Source organism: Anguilla rostrata, chromosome 17, assembly GCF_018555375.3.
Source record: "Anguilla rostrata isolate EN2019 chromosome 17, ASM1855537v3, whole genome shotgun sequence".
Lineage (NCBI taxonomy): Eukaryota > Metazoa > Chordata > Actinopteri > Anguilliformes > Anguillidae > Anguilla > Anguilla rostrata.
The window spans coordinates 27,266,551-27,284,544 of record NC_057949.1 but is presented as its reverse complement, the minus strand read 5'-3'; the positions used below and the strand labels follow the sequence as shown (position 1 = coordinate 27,284,544).

The following is a 17,994-nucleotide window of genomic DNA, read 5'->3' as shown; positions in this document are numbered from 1 at the left end:
AATGAATCTTTTGAGACAGTAACACAGCAAGGTTTTAATGCAGAAGTGAAAAATGAACGGGAATCCAACATTCTTATCAGTTTTTAATAATGCAAACGAGCTATAAGGGCAAAAACAAGAGTCATTTCAGCGCGTCGGCTCGAGGAAGCGCAGCCTCGCGTCGGCACTGGAGGGGGGGCGGAGCCCGGGACTGTCAGTCACTGGGTGTGAGGGCGGGGCGGGGCGGGTGGGGGAAGCGCCAGCGGAGCACGGCCCCGTCTTGGCTGGTGCTCACCACGCACCTGCCGGCAGAGCAGATCCTGGCGGTGGTGATGCTGCCGCTGTGGCCGACGCCCACGTGCGTCACCTCGCCGTTGGTGTACATCCACACCTTCAGCAGCTTGTCGTCTCCGCCTGCGGAGACACGCCCCCCGGGCCCGTCAGCCCTCCCTAAAGCTCCGCCTCCCACAGGCCTTCTCACCGCACACTGAAGAACTACACATATAGACCACGGCCTAGGATCACCGCTGCTCAACTCCAGGTCCTGCGGGCCACAGCGTCCAACCATGCACTACACCAGCCATGCACTACACCAGCAATGCACTACACCAGCCATGCAATACACCAGCCATGTACTACACCAGCCATGCACTACACCAGCCATGCACTACACCAGCCAGGCACTACAGCAGTCATGCAATACAGCAGCCATGCACTACACCAGCCATGCACTACACCAGCCAGGCACTACAGCAGCCATGCACTACACCAGCCATGCACTACACCAGCCATGCACTACACCAGCCATGCACTACACCAGCCATGCACTACAGCAGCCATGCACTACAGCAGCCATGCACTACACCAGCCATGCACTACACCAGCCATGCACTACACCAGCCATGCACTACAGCAGCAATGCACTACACCAGCCATGCACTACACCAGCCATGCACTACACCAACCATGCACTACAGCAGCCATGTACTACACCAGCCATGCACTACACCAACCATGCACTACAGCAGCCATGTACTACACCAGCCATGCACTACACCAGCCATGTACTACACCAGCCATGCACTACACCAGCCATGCACTACACCAACCATGCACTACAGCAGCCATGTACTACACCAACCATGCACTACAGCAGCCATGTACTACACCAACCATGCACTACAGCAGCCATGCAATACACCAGCCAGGCACTACAGCAGCCATGCAATACACCAGCCATGCACTACACCAACCATGCACTACACCAACCATGCACTACAGCAGCCATGCACTACACCAGCCATGCAATACACCAGTCATGCAATACAGCAGCCATGCACTACACTAGCCATGCAATACACCAGTCATGCAATACAGCAGCCATGCACTACAGCAGCCATGCACTACACCACCTGATTTAGTTTTTTATTTCTTTTTTATGTCTGATTGCTCGAAAACTGTGGGTTTACACTTTATCCCCTTCGGCCGGGAACGCTGGGTCTGCTGTGGGTGAGGTGTGAGGTGTAGCCTGTACCTGTGATGAAGTAGTCTCCGTCCTGCGTGATGTCCATGGCGTTGATGGATCCCGTCAGCGACCCCTCCAGGTCCCTCACGGCGGTGCCGTCAAGCACCTCCCAGTAGGCAATCTACGCAGAGAAGCAGCGCTCGCTAGTCATTACCGCTAATGATTACCGCTACAGAACAGACAGCCGCACAATATAAAACTCTATAGCTCACTTTCAGTTACAAGTCAAAATTAATTTATCGACAAAATGTTCACAAATTCCAAAATAACGTATTGCCCTCGCTTACAGTTAGTATTATTAGTATCGGAAAGTTGTTTTATTATCATTGCCACTTGTTTTACAATCATAAGTTATTTATAGGACACTTCAAGGCAAGGCACCCATAGCCTTTACTGCTTTGGTAGAGCAAATGCACTCTGTGTTAACTGTCGCTAATGTCGGAATTGATATTTTGCGGAGTTCTCTCACAGAACGCGCCATTATCCCGTCGTTACGCGGATGTAACGAGCGCTGTGGGATTATGAATACAGGATGCGGCTCGTTTCTGCAGGTTTCGAAAACCGCAGAGTTTCCCCTAATGAGTCCTCCGTATGCAAGCCGAGGCCGCCACTGCCGCCGCCGTCCGTCAAACAGTAACGTGCGGCGGTTAAAAAAGCTTCGCATGGCTGCAGGAGAGAGAATCACCTCCAGGGCTGTCAGATGCCTCCCTTCCAGCCACGGCTAAAAACGGCAGCTGCCGCTTGAAGTTATTTATAGCACATAGTTACCACTTTCTCCACTATAATAGTTTTTTTTTTTAATTATACTTTAATCGCAGACGCGATGTTTGAAAGAACAGCGTGGCTCTTGTTTTCTCCACGCTCGTGTGCGCGGGACAGCGATGTGGAACAAAATCGCGTTCACAGGCAGCCCTTCCGTGGCGGTAGAGGGATTATTTTTAAAAGGACGCAGATCGTTATTCAGAATAAAGAGAAACGGCGTTGTGAGAGCACTGAATAACGCTCGGTAAATGTGACGGACTGCGCTGTCTGCTCGCGAGCAGCTTTTAAACGCTGCTCCCGTTGAAAGGCCGAAGCCGTTCGGCTCTAAAGTGGAAGTTACAATATACGCAGAGTTCTGTTCACAGGCCGTTACCCAGAAGCCCTCATTTACCAGCGCTGACCTCACAGAGCACTCTTCCAATGTAGGTTTAAGGTTTGGAATAAGGGTGATATTATTGCATCTTGGTACTGCACATTACTGTCTACATCATGAAATAAGCCCCTGTTTCGGTAATTTATCCTAACATTAAGTTTTTTTTATAAATGTGTAGGATTAATTAATCACAAAAAGTTTTTTTTTTTTTTTTTTTTTTTAAATCTGCAGCACTGGTGATCCTCTACAGTCTTCAATACAACTCGGTCTCATTTCTGATTTAGTCTTATGGATGTTGAAGACGACAGATAAATTAAGGCACCAATCAATGTTACTGACCTTCTGAGGAATGGGAGTTGACTAAATTGAACTAAATTAAAATCAAATCTATTCAATCTGTCTGTAATGCCTAACTTTGATTTACGACAGTCTGTTACCTTCCTCATTCCTTACAAAGTACTTTACTGGTCTCTGAACCTAGGGGGAAATCTCCTGCCGTTAATAAAAAAATAATCAAACTTAAATTTATTACTCATGATGAAGGGCAAAGCTGACTGCAGTCAAATTGATTTGTAGTCACATCTGAGAATAAACTCACATAGTGTTACAGAGTGCAGTAGTAATCAAAGGTGGTGACTACATTACCCAGCAACACCCGGGGCATCAGAGCTGTGGAGTCCTACCTTCCTGTCCGAGCCGGTCGTTATGATTTGGTACCCGTCGGGGTGGTAACACACGCTTCTGAACATGGTGTTGGCCAACACAATCTGCTTCCTCACGTAGCTCCTGCCGACAGAGGAGGGGAAGACTGAACGCGGGGAATGTAAATGCACTCATTACCGTCATTATTGTTCTAACTCTGCCCCACCTGCACATCCCAAACTCACCCTTTCATTATTGTTCTAACTCCTCTCCCACCTGCACATCCCAAACTCACCCTTTCATTATTGTTCTAACTCCTCTCCCACCTGCACATCCCAAACTCACCCTTTCATTATTGTTCTAACTCCTGCCCCACCTGCACATCCCAAACTCACCCTTTCATTATTGTTCGAACTCCTCTCCCACCTGCACACCCCAAACTCACCCTTTCATTATTATTCTAACTCCTCCCCCACCTGCACACCCCAAACTCACCCTTTCATTATTGTTCTAACTCCTCTCCCACCTGCACACCCCAAACTCACCCTTTCATTATTGTTCTAACTCCTCCCCCACCTGCACACCCCAAACTCACCCTTTCATTATTGTTCTAACTCCTCCCCTGCCTGCACATCCCAAACTCACCCTTTCATTATTGTTCTAACTCCTTCCCTGTCTGCACATCCCAAACTCACCCTTTCACTTCCTGCCACCACAGACCCGTTACATTCACAAACATTTCAGTTCAATTCAGTTTGGCCTTGTGACCCTGGATGGGGACTTTATTTGACCTCTTTCAGTCACAATCACTCTCCACCTTAAACTGATTAAAAAATGCCTACAAGTGACCATCTTAAGGAGACAATAATATTAATAATACATTATTATTAGAATGCTATAACAATAATAATAATAATAATAATAATAATAATAATAAAACAAATAGTATAATAGCTTATTAGATATTACTAGTAGATATTTTAAAGTATTAGTAAAGCATTAGTAAAGTAGATATTTTAAAATATTAGTAGTGTTAGTAAAGTGTATATTTAAAAGTTTTTGTAAAGTACTAGTAAAAGTGGATATTTTGATGTATTAGTAAAGTATTAGTGAAGTATTTATTTTAAAGTATTAGTAAAGTATTAGTAATTAATAATAATAAGTGAAAAGACGGGCGGGCCCTTCTTACACCAGGTCCCAGACGATGCAGGCTCCGTCCGTGCTGGCGGAGACGCACTCCTTGTCGTCGCTCTTGAGCGCGATGCGGGTGACGGCGCCCTTGTGCTCCTTCATGTTCTCAATCATCCGGTACGAGCCCGGCTGCACGTCCCACACCCTCACCTGGATGAGAGCGCGGCCCGGAACCGGAACCAGAACATGAACCAGAGCCAGAACCGGAACCAGAACCGGAACCAGAACCAGAACCAGAACCAGAACATGAACCAGAGCCAGAGCCAGAACCGGAACCAGAACCAGAACATGAACCAGAGCCAGAACCGGAACCAGAACCAGAACCAGAACCAGAACATGAACCAGAGCCAGAACCGGAACCAGAACCAGAACATGAACCAGAACCAGAACATGAACCAGAGCCAGAACCAGAGCCAGAACCGGAACCAGAACCAGAACCAGAACAAGAACAAGAACCGGAACCGGAACCGGAACCAGAACCAGAACCAGAACCAGAACAAGAACAAGAACCAGAACTAGGTCACATGTGATCACACTTGGGACATAAACAGGATTTTACTTTAGCACATAAACCAAGGGCTGACCGACCATGTACCTGGAGGTCTATCGTCCTGTATGTTTTCACTTCAACCCTAATATGGCACACCTGATTCTACTAATTAGCAGCTCAACAAGATCTCTAGCTGTTGAATGAGGTGTGCTTTGTTAGGGTTGGAGTTATATCCTACAGGATGGTAGATCTCTAGCTGTTGAATGAGGTGTGCTTTGTTAGGGTTGGAGTTATAACCTACAGGATGGTAGATCTCTAGCTGTTGAATGAGGTGTACTTTGTTAGGGTTGGTGCGTGCAAAGACCACACCCTCTCACCTCCTGCTAACCGAGAGTCTATCTAATCTCGTCTTGCCCTGCTATTAACTAAATTCGTCTCACACATTGTCACAAAATGCATTTAAATGCTTATTTGAATGAAACAAATGACCATAACTTCATTTCCCGTTTCATACTAAACTTTATTGCTTTACATTTATCCCACATCTATATCAGTGCTGACTCCTGTTTCTTTTGGTAGGTTCTTTCTTTGGTTCGTTCTTTTGAACCCAAAAATCAATTGCCATTAATGGCAGACACACGAGAAGCAATGAGAGTTTAAAAAAAAAACAAACCTGTAAACAGTAATCAGCCAATTTAATCAAAATGTAATGTCACTAGCAATATATCCAGCTATAAAAAGTTGGCAAATAGCAGCGCTATTGATCTTGAGGCTAATATCATCCGTTAACCTGTACAGATGGGCTTTCTATGGCTGCCGCACGCTGCTGTGTTATATTGCTAATGTGTCACACACAGTATTGAAGTGAATAAAACAGTCGACTTCGCCCATGATGAGAAATTACAGCAGCGGCTCGCAACTGCAGCCAAAGCAGACGAGTTCTCTAAATCTCACAGAACGGGCGAAACCAGCAGGGAGGTGGCCATCGACCGCTGGAGTTAAATTCCCAGTGCATTACATTACAGGAATTTAGTAGACGCTCTCATACAGAGCGACTTAAACAACTGTTTTACATAGCATTTACATTGCATCCATTTGTACAGCTGGATATATTCTGAAGCAATGCAGTTGAAGTACCTTGCTCAGGAGTACAACAGCAGTGTGCTACCCGGAATCAAACCTGTGACCCTCAGGTTACAAGACCAGCTCCTTACCCGTTACACTACACTACACTGAAAATCGGGACTGAAGAATGCGCAGGAATTACAGCCAGGACAAATACACGGGCATTAGTCAGCAGGTTTTGTCTGTTATAGCACACTGTGGGATAGAAGGTGCAGGCGAGCCTCGGGTCAGTAACACCCAATCGGCTGGCAGCCAGTGCTTAGGGAACAGCCTCTATATGAATATTCATGAGGCGCCACACTCTCTAAGACATAAACATCCATCGCCACCAACGGCATCATTCGGGCCACACCCAGTGTGAAAATGAAAAAGACATTATGATGGAATGTTTCCACCCCATGAAAACGTAAAAATATGTTTGCACGTAGATAGGCTTGAAAACAAATGAACTGATGAATATATACCTCACAGCAAAATTGTTACACAATATATTTTCCTATACATTGTGAAGTGTATATATATCGCACTATATATTTCTTTCTTAAATCTATTGTCAGTGTATTCCTTTTCTGTTGAGGTCCACTCCAATGATGGCAGAACTTCCTATGTTATTAACAGGGAACTAACCATCTGGTTAATGTATATTATCTATGCTGTTGTTATTAACCCTTTGAAGTCAGTGTTCTAGAACTGCTTTCTGTCACCAGTAGTGATTGCTACATCAGCACTGGAATGGTCAGTTAAGAACATTCCAATTGCTTATTTGTGACCTCACAAATGGGGTTAAAGTGGGTTTACCTGCCCCTCCCCGCCGCCGCTGACGATGGTTCTGCAGTCCTTGCAGCAGGCCATGGCGGTGGCTCCTCGGCAGTGGGCGTTATCGACGATGAACATCAGCTTCCCCGTCTCCGGAGTGAAGCCCCGGATCTGCCCGTCACTCCAAGCTGGAGAGCGTTGGTGCAGCAGAGGGACACGCGTAAGCGCCAACGTGAGTGACATCAAATGGTAAAGGTGAATGACAAACAACTAGGAAAGTCTTCCCAAGTGCATATCTGTATTGTGATTGATGCGGATTATCAATATTAGGGAGATTATGGCACAAATTTAAATCACCACGGGTCCATAACTTTGACTCAGGATTAAATTTAGCAGTTTCTGTTTTGTTTCTTGACAAAAGGAGATTGGCTTACAGCGATCACCAAAATGAACCTTCCAAAGCATGACTGTGAGGAAAAAGAGCAACACCTTACATTTAAAGCGAATTTAAAGTGATGGCAACTTTAAAAAAACCGCGTGAACAGGGCACGCATCAATGCGCGGTACGTATGGCGAGAACAGGCCTCCGTGGGGGGGTGGGGGGGATGGGGTGGGGGAGGAACTCGCCGCTGATGATGCACCGGCCGTCCATGGTGAAGTCGACCACGTTGCAGGTGACGTTCGGGACCGCGATGCGCAGCAGCTCCCGGGACGAGCCTGTGTGCCACACCCGAATATCGTTCTTTGAGCAGGTGGCAAACAGCTCAGAGGTGCCACTGAGAGAGAGAGAGAGAGAGTGAGAGGAAGGGAGAGGTCCCACAGTCACCCTCTTGCTGCCACTGGTATCACTCAGTGTAACATCTTCCTAAGCAGTCTGCTCCCTGGATGCAATTCAACACACACCTTAAGTCCATTTACTTGAAATGGAATTCTATTGCACAATTCAGTGTCTGCAATGTGACAGTGCAGTAAAGCCATGGATACTTAATGTTATACCCCCACCTAGTGGTAGCACCTAGCAATTGCATGGTGGTTAAAATCATCAGTATAATGGTGATGGCAGAGTGATGCTTCGTAAACCCTGTAGCGGTAGTAGCTACCATGAGTCATCCATTACTGACTTCTTTGAACTGATGAAAAGGCCTGGTTCTCAGTAGAAAAACCCTACAATTCAGTCACTGATACACCATAGACATTTTAGGGTTTGTGAAGCTCTGCTCCAGGTGTGGGGTGTGTATAGGGTGCGTGTAAGGTGTGTGTAGTGTGTGTGTAGGGTGTGTGTAGTGTGTGTGTAGGGTGTGTCTAAGGTGTGTGTAGTGTGTGTGTAAGGTGTGTGTAGGGTGTGTGTAAGGTGTGTGTAGTGTGTGTGTAGGGTGTGTGTAAGGTGTGTGTAGTGTGTGTGTAGGGTGTGTGTAAGGTGTGTGTAGGGTGTGTGTAGGGTGTGTGTAAGGTGTGTGTAGTGTGTGTGTGTAGGGTGTGTGTAGTGTGTGTGTAGTGTGTGTGTAAGGTGTGTGTAAGGTGTGTGTAGTGTGTGTGTAGTGTGTGTGTAGGGTGTGTGTAAGGTAAGCTGTAATGTTACTCACAAGGGAAAGGCCACAGCATTGACAGGGTGGCTGTGGCTGCTGCTGAAGAGCTCCTCCTTAAAGTCCTCGTCCCGCACGCTGTAGATGTTGCAGGCGTCCGTCCCCACGTACAGCTGGTGCCCCTTATCGGGCAGGGCGACGGAGGTGACGCCCCCCTCCAGCTGGACCGTCCTGCCGAGGAGGCGGGGTTAGGGGGCACGGTACCTACGCAGGGCTGGGGGACGTGTTGTGTGCACTTAAAACACCAGTTCTGTTTCATGCATCATACTGTTTTAGGACCTTGTCTTTAACTATGCTGAAGGCGTCTGAAACGCTGGTGTCAACATTCCTGTTTGTGACATTTCTCTGTGCTCCACACGGCTGGCGTGATATAACAGACAATAAAGATTTTATTTAAGGCTTAAATTATGCATCGTTTAAGGCAATTATGCACATACACATAATTTAAAGCAATTCAACAAAAATATTTAGATATACATGTACATCATTGTCATCCTAAGGGTAACCAAACATTCTGCTTTTTAGGAAATATCACCCACCCCTATGTGTAAGGGCAAATAATAATAGAAAACAACTTATAGATAGGAGGAAGTACATAAATATTTGTGTGATGAGAATCCAGCTGCAATGCGAGACAGCTGGGGAGCAGGCCCAGCTGGCACAGGGGTGTGGCGCAGTGTGTGTCTGCTCTGATGGGGTCTGCTGAGCACAGGGGTGTGACGCAGTGTGTGTCTGCTGAGCACAGGGTTGTGACGCAGTGTGTGTCTGCTCTGATGGGGCCTGCTGAGCACAGGGGTGTGACGCAGTGTGTGTCTGCTGAGCACAGGGGTGTGACGCAGTGTGTGTCTGCTCTGAAGGGGTCTGCTGAGCACAGGGGTGTGACGCAGTGTGTGTCTGCTCTGATGGGGTCTGCTGAGCACAGGGGTGTGACGCAGTGTGCGTCTGCTCTGATGGGGCCTGCTGAGCACAGGGGTGTGACGCAGTGTGTGTCTGCTCTGATGGGGCCTGCTGAGCACAGGGGTGTGACGCAGTGTGTGTCTGCTCTGATGGGGTCTGCTGAGCACAGGGGTGTGACGCAGTGTGTGTCTGCTCTGATGGGGCCTGCTGGGCACAGGGGTGTGACACAGTGTGTGTCTGCTCTGATGGGGCCTGTTGAGCACAGGGTTGTGACGCAGTGTGTGTCTGCTGAGCACAGCTAATGCGTTAATGAGCGAGCTCACAGGAAGGCGCTGAAGTTGGCCTCTTTGCAAACGGACACCACTCCGTCCCCCGAGCCCACCAGCATCTCCCCCGACTTCAGCAGCTTCAGGGCATTGATTCCCTGCTCAACAGAAAACATGCCATCACATTTGAGCCAGGCTTCAGTCAGCAACAGTCCTATCATTTGGCTTAATAACTAACACAGGTGGCAGTTTTTTCTTCACAAAAACAGACATTTCTGGTGATTTCTGAACTGACTAAATCGTGGCATTCTCCTCTTAGAAGCATCTTTTTTTTTCTTCTAGTTCAATAAATGTAGAATGTTTAAATGCTTTGGCTATATCATTTATTTAGTTGATTCACAGCCGAGAATGCTTTGGGGGTTCCCCACTCTCACTGTCCTTCTGAGGGTCCCAATAGGCTGCTCTGTGACCCGGTGTGGATAATGTGACTCAGACAGATACGGTTCTGTTTTATTAGCAATCGCAGTGTGATGGCCACTTCAGGATCTTCCACGTTTTAGCCCACCTGGCTGAATTTCTCCTTCAGGGGTCCGTAGACGTTGAGGAGCTTGGTCCTCAGATTGAGCTTCAGGATGTCTCCGCTGCTGGTGCCGCAGTAGAAGAAGCCGTCGTCTGCAGCGACCTGTAACCCAGGGAAACCCAGGGAAGATGCAACGGGCAGAACTGTACTTCAGCCGTGCGCCTTGCGAATCGCACTCTCCCCGCGAGCCGTCAATTAGCACAATTCAAAAACGTTGCGTACTATATACCAACAATGTCCACTGTAAGCTTTTAAAAACATTTAAACTTTCAGAAAGCCAGGGGCGAGACCATGTGGCGCAGTTCACAGTGCAGTCAATTCTCAACGCGTACAAATTCTCCTGTGCAGCTGGGGGTGTGACTCCTAAGCATGGAATTTTCTATACTGTGAAAACCCATCTCTATCTGGAACTCCTTTCTGATACTTTTTCTCCTTTAAAGGGCTTTAAAAAACCACATAGAAATTGCCAAATGCTCAAAAATCCAGCAAGGATAAACAAAACATGCTCAAGGAAAAAACTTAACACTGACGTATATACGGCACATAACATATTGAGTCTATTAGTGCAGTATCAATCAAAAGACAAGATACAGCAAACACTCCCAACTGCACAAAATTAGCTCTGTCCTGTTTGTTTTTTCAGTGGTGTACTCTTGCTAACTCCCTGTTATGTTATGTTACGTTACATTATGTTACATTACATTATGTTGTATTCCATTCTATGTGTCAAATTATGCTTGTTGCATATCACAGGTTGGTCTCCCTTTGAGTTTTCCATTGAATGTTCAGTCAGTTAATTCTCTGAAAATGTTGTGAAGATGCCTGGGTTGCCACGAAGTTCCTCTGACCTCAATGCACTTCACAACTCTCCTCAGCTGACCAATCTGGCACTCCGTGGCCCGCATCTTCCTGGTGGAAGAATCAATCTCCCAGACACGGATGGTCCCGCTGCAGGAAATGCATCACTACTGTCAATCATAACTAACAACAACACTACTAATGATGATCATGGATTCCATTTATACAGCAGCTATCAACCAAGACCAAGAGAAGGATGAGAATCTACAAAACAATACAGACGATACACAGAAAAATGTCCAGTGTTAACTCAACACTAACAGAGTAAATGCGGTCACACTCTGTACCATTTATAAAAATATAAATAGTGTAATAATATGAATGGACTCACTTCCCTGCAGACAGTAAGATGTTGTCGCTCAGGTTTGAAAACCGTACTCTCAGGCACTGAACCCCACAATGCACTGCGGCTGGACTTCCGCACAGAGCATCACCTCTCTCGAGGTTCCACACAACGATGCTGAAAGAACACATGGCCATCGTTCAGTGACAGCACCACTTTTCCCACTTCCTTGACTCCAGAAGGTTCTGGTTCTGGAGATTTTCTACTACAGTTCATGAATAATCGTAAGGAGGTATGTCAACTGGTTAGCCTATAGTATCAATGGCACCATAACATAACAGAACATAACATAATGACGAGAGCAGGCCATTCAGCCCAACAATGTTTGTCATTTTTTCGAAATTGTACCTAGTGCTCTGACTACCTACAGACTAGATAGTATCTAACACCATGTCAAGCCTGGTCTCGAAAATCCCGAGTTTCTGCCTCGATTACATGAACCGGCATGCTATTCTACACATTAACCACTCTGCATGAAAATTATGAATTCTTCCTAATGTCTGTACAGACTTTAAATTTTGCTCATTTCCATTTATGTCCCCCCTTGTTCTACTACAAGAAGTCAACCAGAACGAATCTCTTGTAGCTGACTTTGTTAATATCCTTTACGGATTTAATAGCCTAGGTCTGCGATACACAAGGTTTACACGTCCCATAGTTCTCAAAAAGTGAGCTACCTGCCATCATCTTGACCCCCAAGGCTTGCCAAATATTTTTCGTTAGGGGAGAAGGCCAGGTCCTCCACCTTGGCTTTGTGGAGGGTCAGTTTGGCATGGATGTCCTTTTTGGTGTTATCCCAAATAATGATGTCTGCCTAAAGTAACAAAGAGGGAGATTATGAAAACACAAGAAATGTTTTAATATTAAGTATTACATTTTTATCTCCATGATATAAAGGTATATCCCCAGCATGCATGTTTCAGTTCATTTGTTTGGATATTTAGTCACACAGAGCAAATGATTAAGATACAAGTGTGGTGTTTTATATTATTATCTAAACAAAAGTAGTAATTGATTTGGAACATTCTTTCATCACTCATATTTTAACATTTCCGATATGACCTTCAGTTTCCATGTTCCATAATAAAGATAGCTCCTGTTTACTATAAGATGCAGAAAACAGATTTGTGCATTGTGTGTATAAGTGAATGGACTTAATTGACCTGTGGATAGTTACCTTGAAGCCGATGTAGGTCTCCTGACCAGAAGCAATGTAACGGCCACTCTTGGAGATGGCCACGCAGCTGACATTGTTAGTGTGTTCAGCCAGAAATTCCTGCGTGTTGTTCTGGATGTTCCTCTGTATGACAGTGCAGCCGAGCGGGTAAATAAGGTGCGTTTCCTCAGGGTGGAGTATCAGGCCGGAAACCACCCGCCCTTCAAAGCAGAAAATGTCTACTGTTTAGTTAGTTTAAGTATCATTATTAACTTCATGGTGATAAAGGGATTCAAAGGGGCCTGTAGTAGGTACACGTTCTGCATCAGTGTAGTAAGATGGTCAGTGGAAGGGACCTGAGATAATGTTCCCACAGGTCAGAAACTTTCAGTCTTTCAGTAGCCCAACTAGCTAGCTACGTTACATTGGTTCATGTTGGCAGTATAACCTGTAATGATGAATAGCTACATCATTATTTCTCGGCATCTAGCTGGCTAGACAAGTGTTTTAAATGTTAACTGAAAACAGTTAAAAATGTCTAGGAGGCCAACTAGCTGACTTTAGCTAATAAGACGGATCAAAAACTGTTAGTCTAACTAGCATATTAACCGTACCGTTAAACCCAATGACGGCGTCAAGTTCAAGTAGAGGAATGTCGTCTGATTCTTCAGACATTGTTGGTTATCAAGTAAGCTTCGATTTTCTTAGCTTTAGAATTTTTTTAATTATTTTTTTTATTTCATCGAAGAATGGTGTATAGCTACACTAACGTTAGCTGCCGGTATGCTATCTAAATTCTTTGGAAGAAAATCCAAAATCTGTAAAGGTTTCCTAGCAACGAAACGCTTTTCGTCTCTAGAAAACCACGCGCAACAACAGCTATCACAGAAGAGGCAGCTAGCCGTATTTAGCTAGTTCTCAGAACATAACCGGTCATTTCCAATTGACTCCTGTAGCGCCACTATGTGGCCAATCGCCACCTCTATCGATATGCCAAAATAACTGACCATACCGTGTATTCCTGTGGCAAAATTAAGAAAAGTGGAAAATTACTGAAAAAAATCCAAAATGGCAGTCAATTCAAGATGGCGGAAACCCATAAGTGGTAGCTGCATGATTTTGAAATGTCTGTGAAAGAAAGAACTATTCAGAATTTTTCCATACTATAATCAAACTGCTCTATAGTAATGTGCAGTGCACATAACCTCTGCAACTCTTGAAGGGTCAGTGGTCATGTCAGGGTTACCAGTCATTCAGTGTGACTCATAATTCGAGTCACATCCGACTGAGGCCACCCAGCTGTGGGTGGGCATTCATTACTCTTTGTTAGAGAAAACAGCTGTCTGAACTATGTCTGGCAAACAAACGGAAGTTGTGTCATTTTTACAGACACAATAATCCATCAGAAAACAGCTGAAAGGGGCTTATTCAGCTTTTAATGACCCCTCGACTAGGATGTTCACAGGCAGAAGCATTGCATCTGTTTAACACACACAAGATTTGTTCTTTTTCAGTAATGTAGGTAATGTCACTCTTCCCTTTTGTGTGGGAAATATTTTTGTTAGAATTGTCACTTAGATTTTCAATAGGACATAAACTTGCTTATCTTACAAGATATGTTTGTAGTTAGCTTATATACAAACATACAGTTGCACTAATGAGAGTTAGACCCATAAAATTTCAAATTGAACAATTGCCTACTTTGTTTTATTAGATGTGTTTTATAAAGACTTTATAAAGTCTGTATTATAATTGTTTGTTGCAACTATAATTCAGTGAAACTAGAAGGGTATGGTAAATCATTACTGTCTCTGCGCCAGTATCTAGTAAATCCTGCAGGGGGCAGTGTTTAGTAACTGATGGGAATTTGGCTGCACTCTGAAAATGTTTGCTTTTTTCTGCTTCGTGTTTAATTCATTGCATGCACGGAAAAGCGGTGCCAACTCCTGGTGCTGAAGATCCAGATTTCCGCGGGCTGTGATGTACAGGCACTGCAGAAGGTTTACACCTGGAACAACCGGTGATCCAAATGCCCATCAAAATTAAGGCTGCGATTGAGCAAATAACACAATGAAGAGCAAAGCCTCTTGCCTTCAAGTTGACCCCACTGTGACCACATGTTCCAGAATCCATCAGAAGATGTGACAGAAGACGTACTTAAGCAGAAGCAAAGGTTTCAGCTGTGGATTCTAGGTGCAGAGCAGATTGTAGTTTGTGTCTGTAAGAGAAATAACATATGCCCTCTTCACAAGATGCTGAGCCGAGGATGAAGTAGACAAAAAGCTTAAACTGTGGTTGTACACTAATGTTAACACTGAAAAACTATCAATAAAGAGCCAACAATTTAGAACTCTAGGCTATTTTAGATGTTTAAAAGAGTCTGCTCTCATTTTTCGAAATAATTTGTGTTAGCCCCAAAAGGGGGAAAAAATAGAATAAAAAAATTAAGCAAATAAAAATACAGTTGTGGTGGTGGGCGCAGGTTGGTTTTCCAATGCGGAACCTATTTTCATTTGAAGACAAGGGAAGTAAGGAAAGTGTTTTGGCTTTAAATCCCTGATGCATGTGCAGCAGCATGGTACTTTGTCCATAAGAAAAAAAAGATAAAGAAGTTTGCAGGAGGAGGGAACCAGAACCTCCTGGTTGTGGAGAGTTGTCTCTTGGCATCACGTCTCTGCAGCAAGCCTCTATGGAGACACACCGACAACCCATGAGATGACCCCGCTCGTCCCGCTGTGTGGTCGGAAGTCCTCACACCCTCTGGAGCAGCGAGCTCCCTTTCTTCTCCTCTGTTTATTTTTGTTCTTTCTTGACAGGCAGAATTTGTCGAACGTCCTGCACCACTGATCACAGTCTCGGCACTTCTCCCGAAAACTCGAGGAAGACGGTGGGGGGGTTGGGGGGAGGGGGGGGGGGGGGGAGGGGGCATGGGGGCGAAAAAAATCTGTGAACTTGAGGTCGCAGCCCAACACCCTTCACCGGGTTCACGTCCCCGGGGCGAGGGGAAATGCAGAGCTCCGGGCCGTCTGCGATGTCCCGTGCGCGCGTTAGCCTCAATCTAACTGACAGCTCTGTACGGTAGCTTAGGAAACGCGCGGTCATTATTTTGTATTGCGGCTGACCTGGGACGTCCCAGGTGAGGCGGATTTGGGGAGAGGAGGAGTGGAGCGGGGGTCGCCCCCCATCCCCCCTCCCCCTCGGCATATTGATTTGGGCAGAGGGAAGGTCTGTGCCCCTCCATCCTGCAGGATCACATTCTTCTAAACGGGCACTCACCGTGGGCCAGGAAATTAGAAAAAGAGGCGCTACCAAAATGAATACGTATGAGAATATAAAATGTAAAATAAAAATGCATGAGAACACAAAATATATGAATATAGGTAAGGGCATATTTTTATAGAAAGAATGTACTGCACTGATTCAAATTTACCAGGCATAATCTCATACACTAATGCTTCATATCCATGCAGCATAGAACATGCTATGAAATGACAATAGTAGCAATGCATTTTTAGCAATATATGCATGAGGTATAGGTAGACATATTCTTTTGTATTGTATTGCATTTTTTAAAATCATACTTTGTTTTAATAAAGAGAAGTGTGAGAGAAAAGACTGCTGTACTTAAGGCAATGAATGAAAAGAAAATATGGTAAATTCTAGGATAAAACCATAATTTATCCAAATAAAGTCAATACAATGTGTTTGTGTTGAATAATTCTATTACGCCTTTTTAATGTTATTTCTTACATTTCAGTGCATTTCTTGTTTGAATTAATCCACTTGGTGGTAAAAAAAAAAAACTGGTAAAGCTTTCTTCTTTAATAGATCCCAGACTAAGCTTACTCCTGCTGGAATTAATGGCATTTCATTTGTTAGTACCGTTCTTAGTCATGCAACTTTACAGTTTAAGTCACCCACTGACTTAAAATGTTGGGAGAAAACCTCAGTGTGCGGTCTTTGTCTGAACTGAGGGGGGGTAGGGGTGGGTGGGGTGTTATCCTTGCTTGGCTAATCTAAGATATTTCTTTCTCTTTCCCTTGGAAGAAGGGAAAAAAAGTCTGTTGTTCAAGACTTATTCCTGAAACAAAACATTTTGGGAAGATTAGCCTGTGGCGGAGAAAAATGAATGTGGTGACTGCATTTTGAGGCGCAGAAGAGAACCAGCCCCCCCCACCCCCGCCTCCCTCCCCCGCTCGCTATTTCAGGCCTGTCCCTCCCCCCCAAAAAAAAACTCCCTTTTATTTCTGACCATAATGCCAGCAGTTGTAATTGCCTGAATCTGGGCCTGGCAGTCCCGGGCCTGTCTGTCTGTCTGCAGCGGGGCAGCGGAGTGACGGTCTACGCGGCTTCGCTTGATTAACCCGCACAGGCGCAGTGGGTGGTTAATTGGATAAACTTTAATCTTCACACCGCCAACTCCGCCAGATCACAGGCTGAGGGGGGGGGGGAGGAAGCGGAGAAGCTAAGATAGTTACCAAACATGTCAGAAAGATTAGCACCGTCCGCCAACCTCTTTGTCGTGGGCCCGCCAGGAGATTAATAGCAGCTGCCCCCGCGTGGAGAGAGAGACAGCGCTTCAAATTGCCTCAAATTGCTCCGGCTACCTCCTGTCCCGTAAGAGAGAGAGAGAAAGAGAGAGAGAGAGAGAGAGAGAGAGAAGAGGTCCTGCGTTCGGGGGAAGTGAACGACCCCGATTAGTGCTAATCTGGGACAACCTGCCCAAAACTAACTTCAGGAAGCACTTGATTACCTCCTATTAGGATCCGAATTTGGCGTGTAGGCTTCACTTGTCTTTATTTTTTTATTTATTTATATATTTATGCATTAGCCTTTATTTAACCAGGAGGTCCCGCTGAGATGGAGATCTCTTTTGCACTGGGAGACCCGGCCAGGTCAGCAGACGCACATAGTTACAACATTTAACACTGTACAACGTGTACAATGCAACATATTTCAAAATAACACATAATTGTCAAATTCATAGACAATTTTCTCTCAGAAAAGCAACAACAGACCTTTGCCTTTAGTCCGTTTGGAAGAAAAGGTCGATCAGAAATTTTCATTTTAGTCAGCTGACGGAAGCAACTCACTATTTCTAAATCCAGACAAAATCCAGCATCCTTTCTAAAGAGTATGCCTGCGGGGCAAATCCTGTTGGAAGCTCAGTTTCTTTGAGATGGTTTGTAAAACGTGTAGATGTGCTGTGAGCTGACCTGCATTGTATGGAGCAGGATATGCATCCACTGAGACTGACACTTTTTTCTGGCACTTACCCCCTCTGCTTCCACGCAGTCCAAAATGCAACAGGGGGAAAAAACCCTGGATACAAATTTTTCTGGAATGCAAATCACCACTTCACATTGTTGGCAGTGTGCAGCATGGATCTTTGTTGGCTGGGATTGTTGGTGAAACCACAAGCTAGACCCCTGCTACTCAAATCACGGCCCTCAATGTCCAAGAACTGC

General features: G+C 45.3%; 1 protein-coding gene across 1 annotated transcript; it reads right to left on the bottom strand.

Annotated features, from left to right (window-relative positions):
• Nucleotides 1-65: 65 nt before the first annotated feature.
• On the bottom strand, nt 66-13,574 carry LOC135243772 (cilia- and flagella-associated protein 52-like). Its single transcript, XM_064315797.1, has 14 exons — nt 13,141-13,574; nt 12,548-12,747; nt 12,048-12,184; nt 11,359-11,487; nt 11,018-11,117; nt 10,155-10,271; nt 9,647-9,747; nt 8,427-8,597; nt 7,471-7,619; nt 6,886-7,031; nt 4,471-4,622; nt 3,323-3,425; nt 1,514-1,625; nt 66-393 (listed from the first exon to the last, which is right to left on the bottom strand). The coding sequence occupies exons 1-14, from the start codon at nt 13,199-13,201 to the stop codon at nt 194-196; spliced, it is 1,878 nt and encodes a 625-aa protein (XP_064171867.1). The 5' UTR covers nt 13,202-13,574; the 3' UTR covers nt 66-193.
• Nucleotides 13,575-17,994: the final 4,420 nt, after the last annotated feature.

Bases quoted from the DNA above. Each gene is read 5' to 3' on its own strand.
- LOC135243772 (XM_064315797.1), bottom strand. From the start codon at position 13,201: ATGTCTGAAGAATCAGACGACATTCCTCTACTTGAACTTGACGCCGTC. The intron at 7,620-8,426 runs GTGAGTAACATT...TCTCTCTCTCAG, and splicing joins AATGCTGTGGCCTTTCCCTT to TGGCACCTCTGAGCTGTTTG. The intron at 4,623-6,885 runs GTAAACCCACTT...GCTCTCATCCAG, and splicing joins GCGGCGGCGGGGAGGGGCAG to GTGAGGGTGTGGGACGTGCA.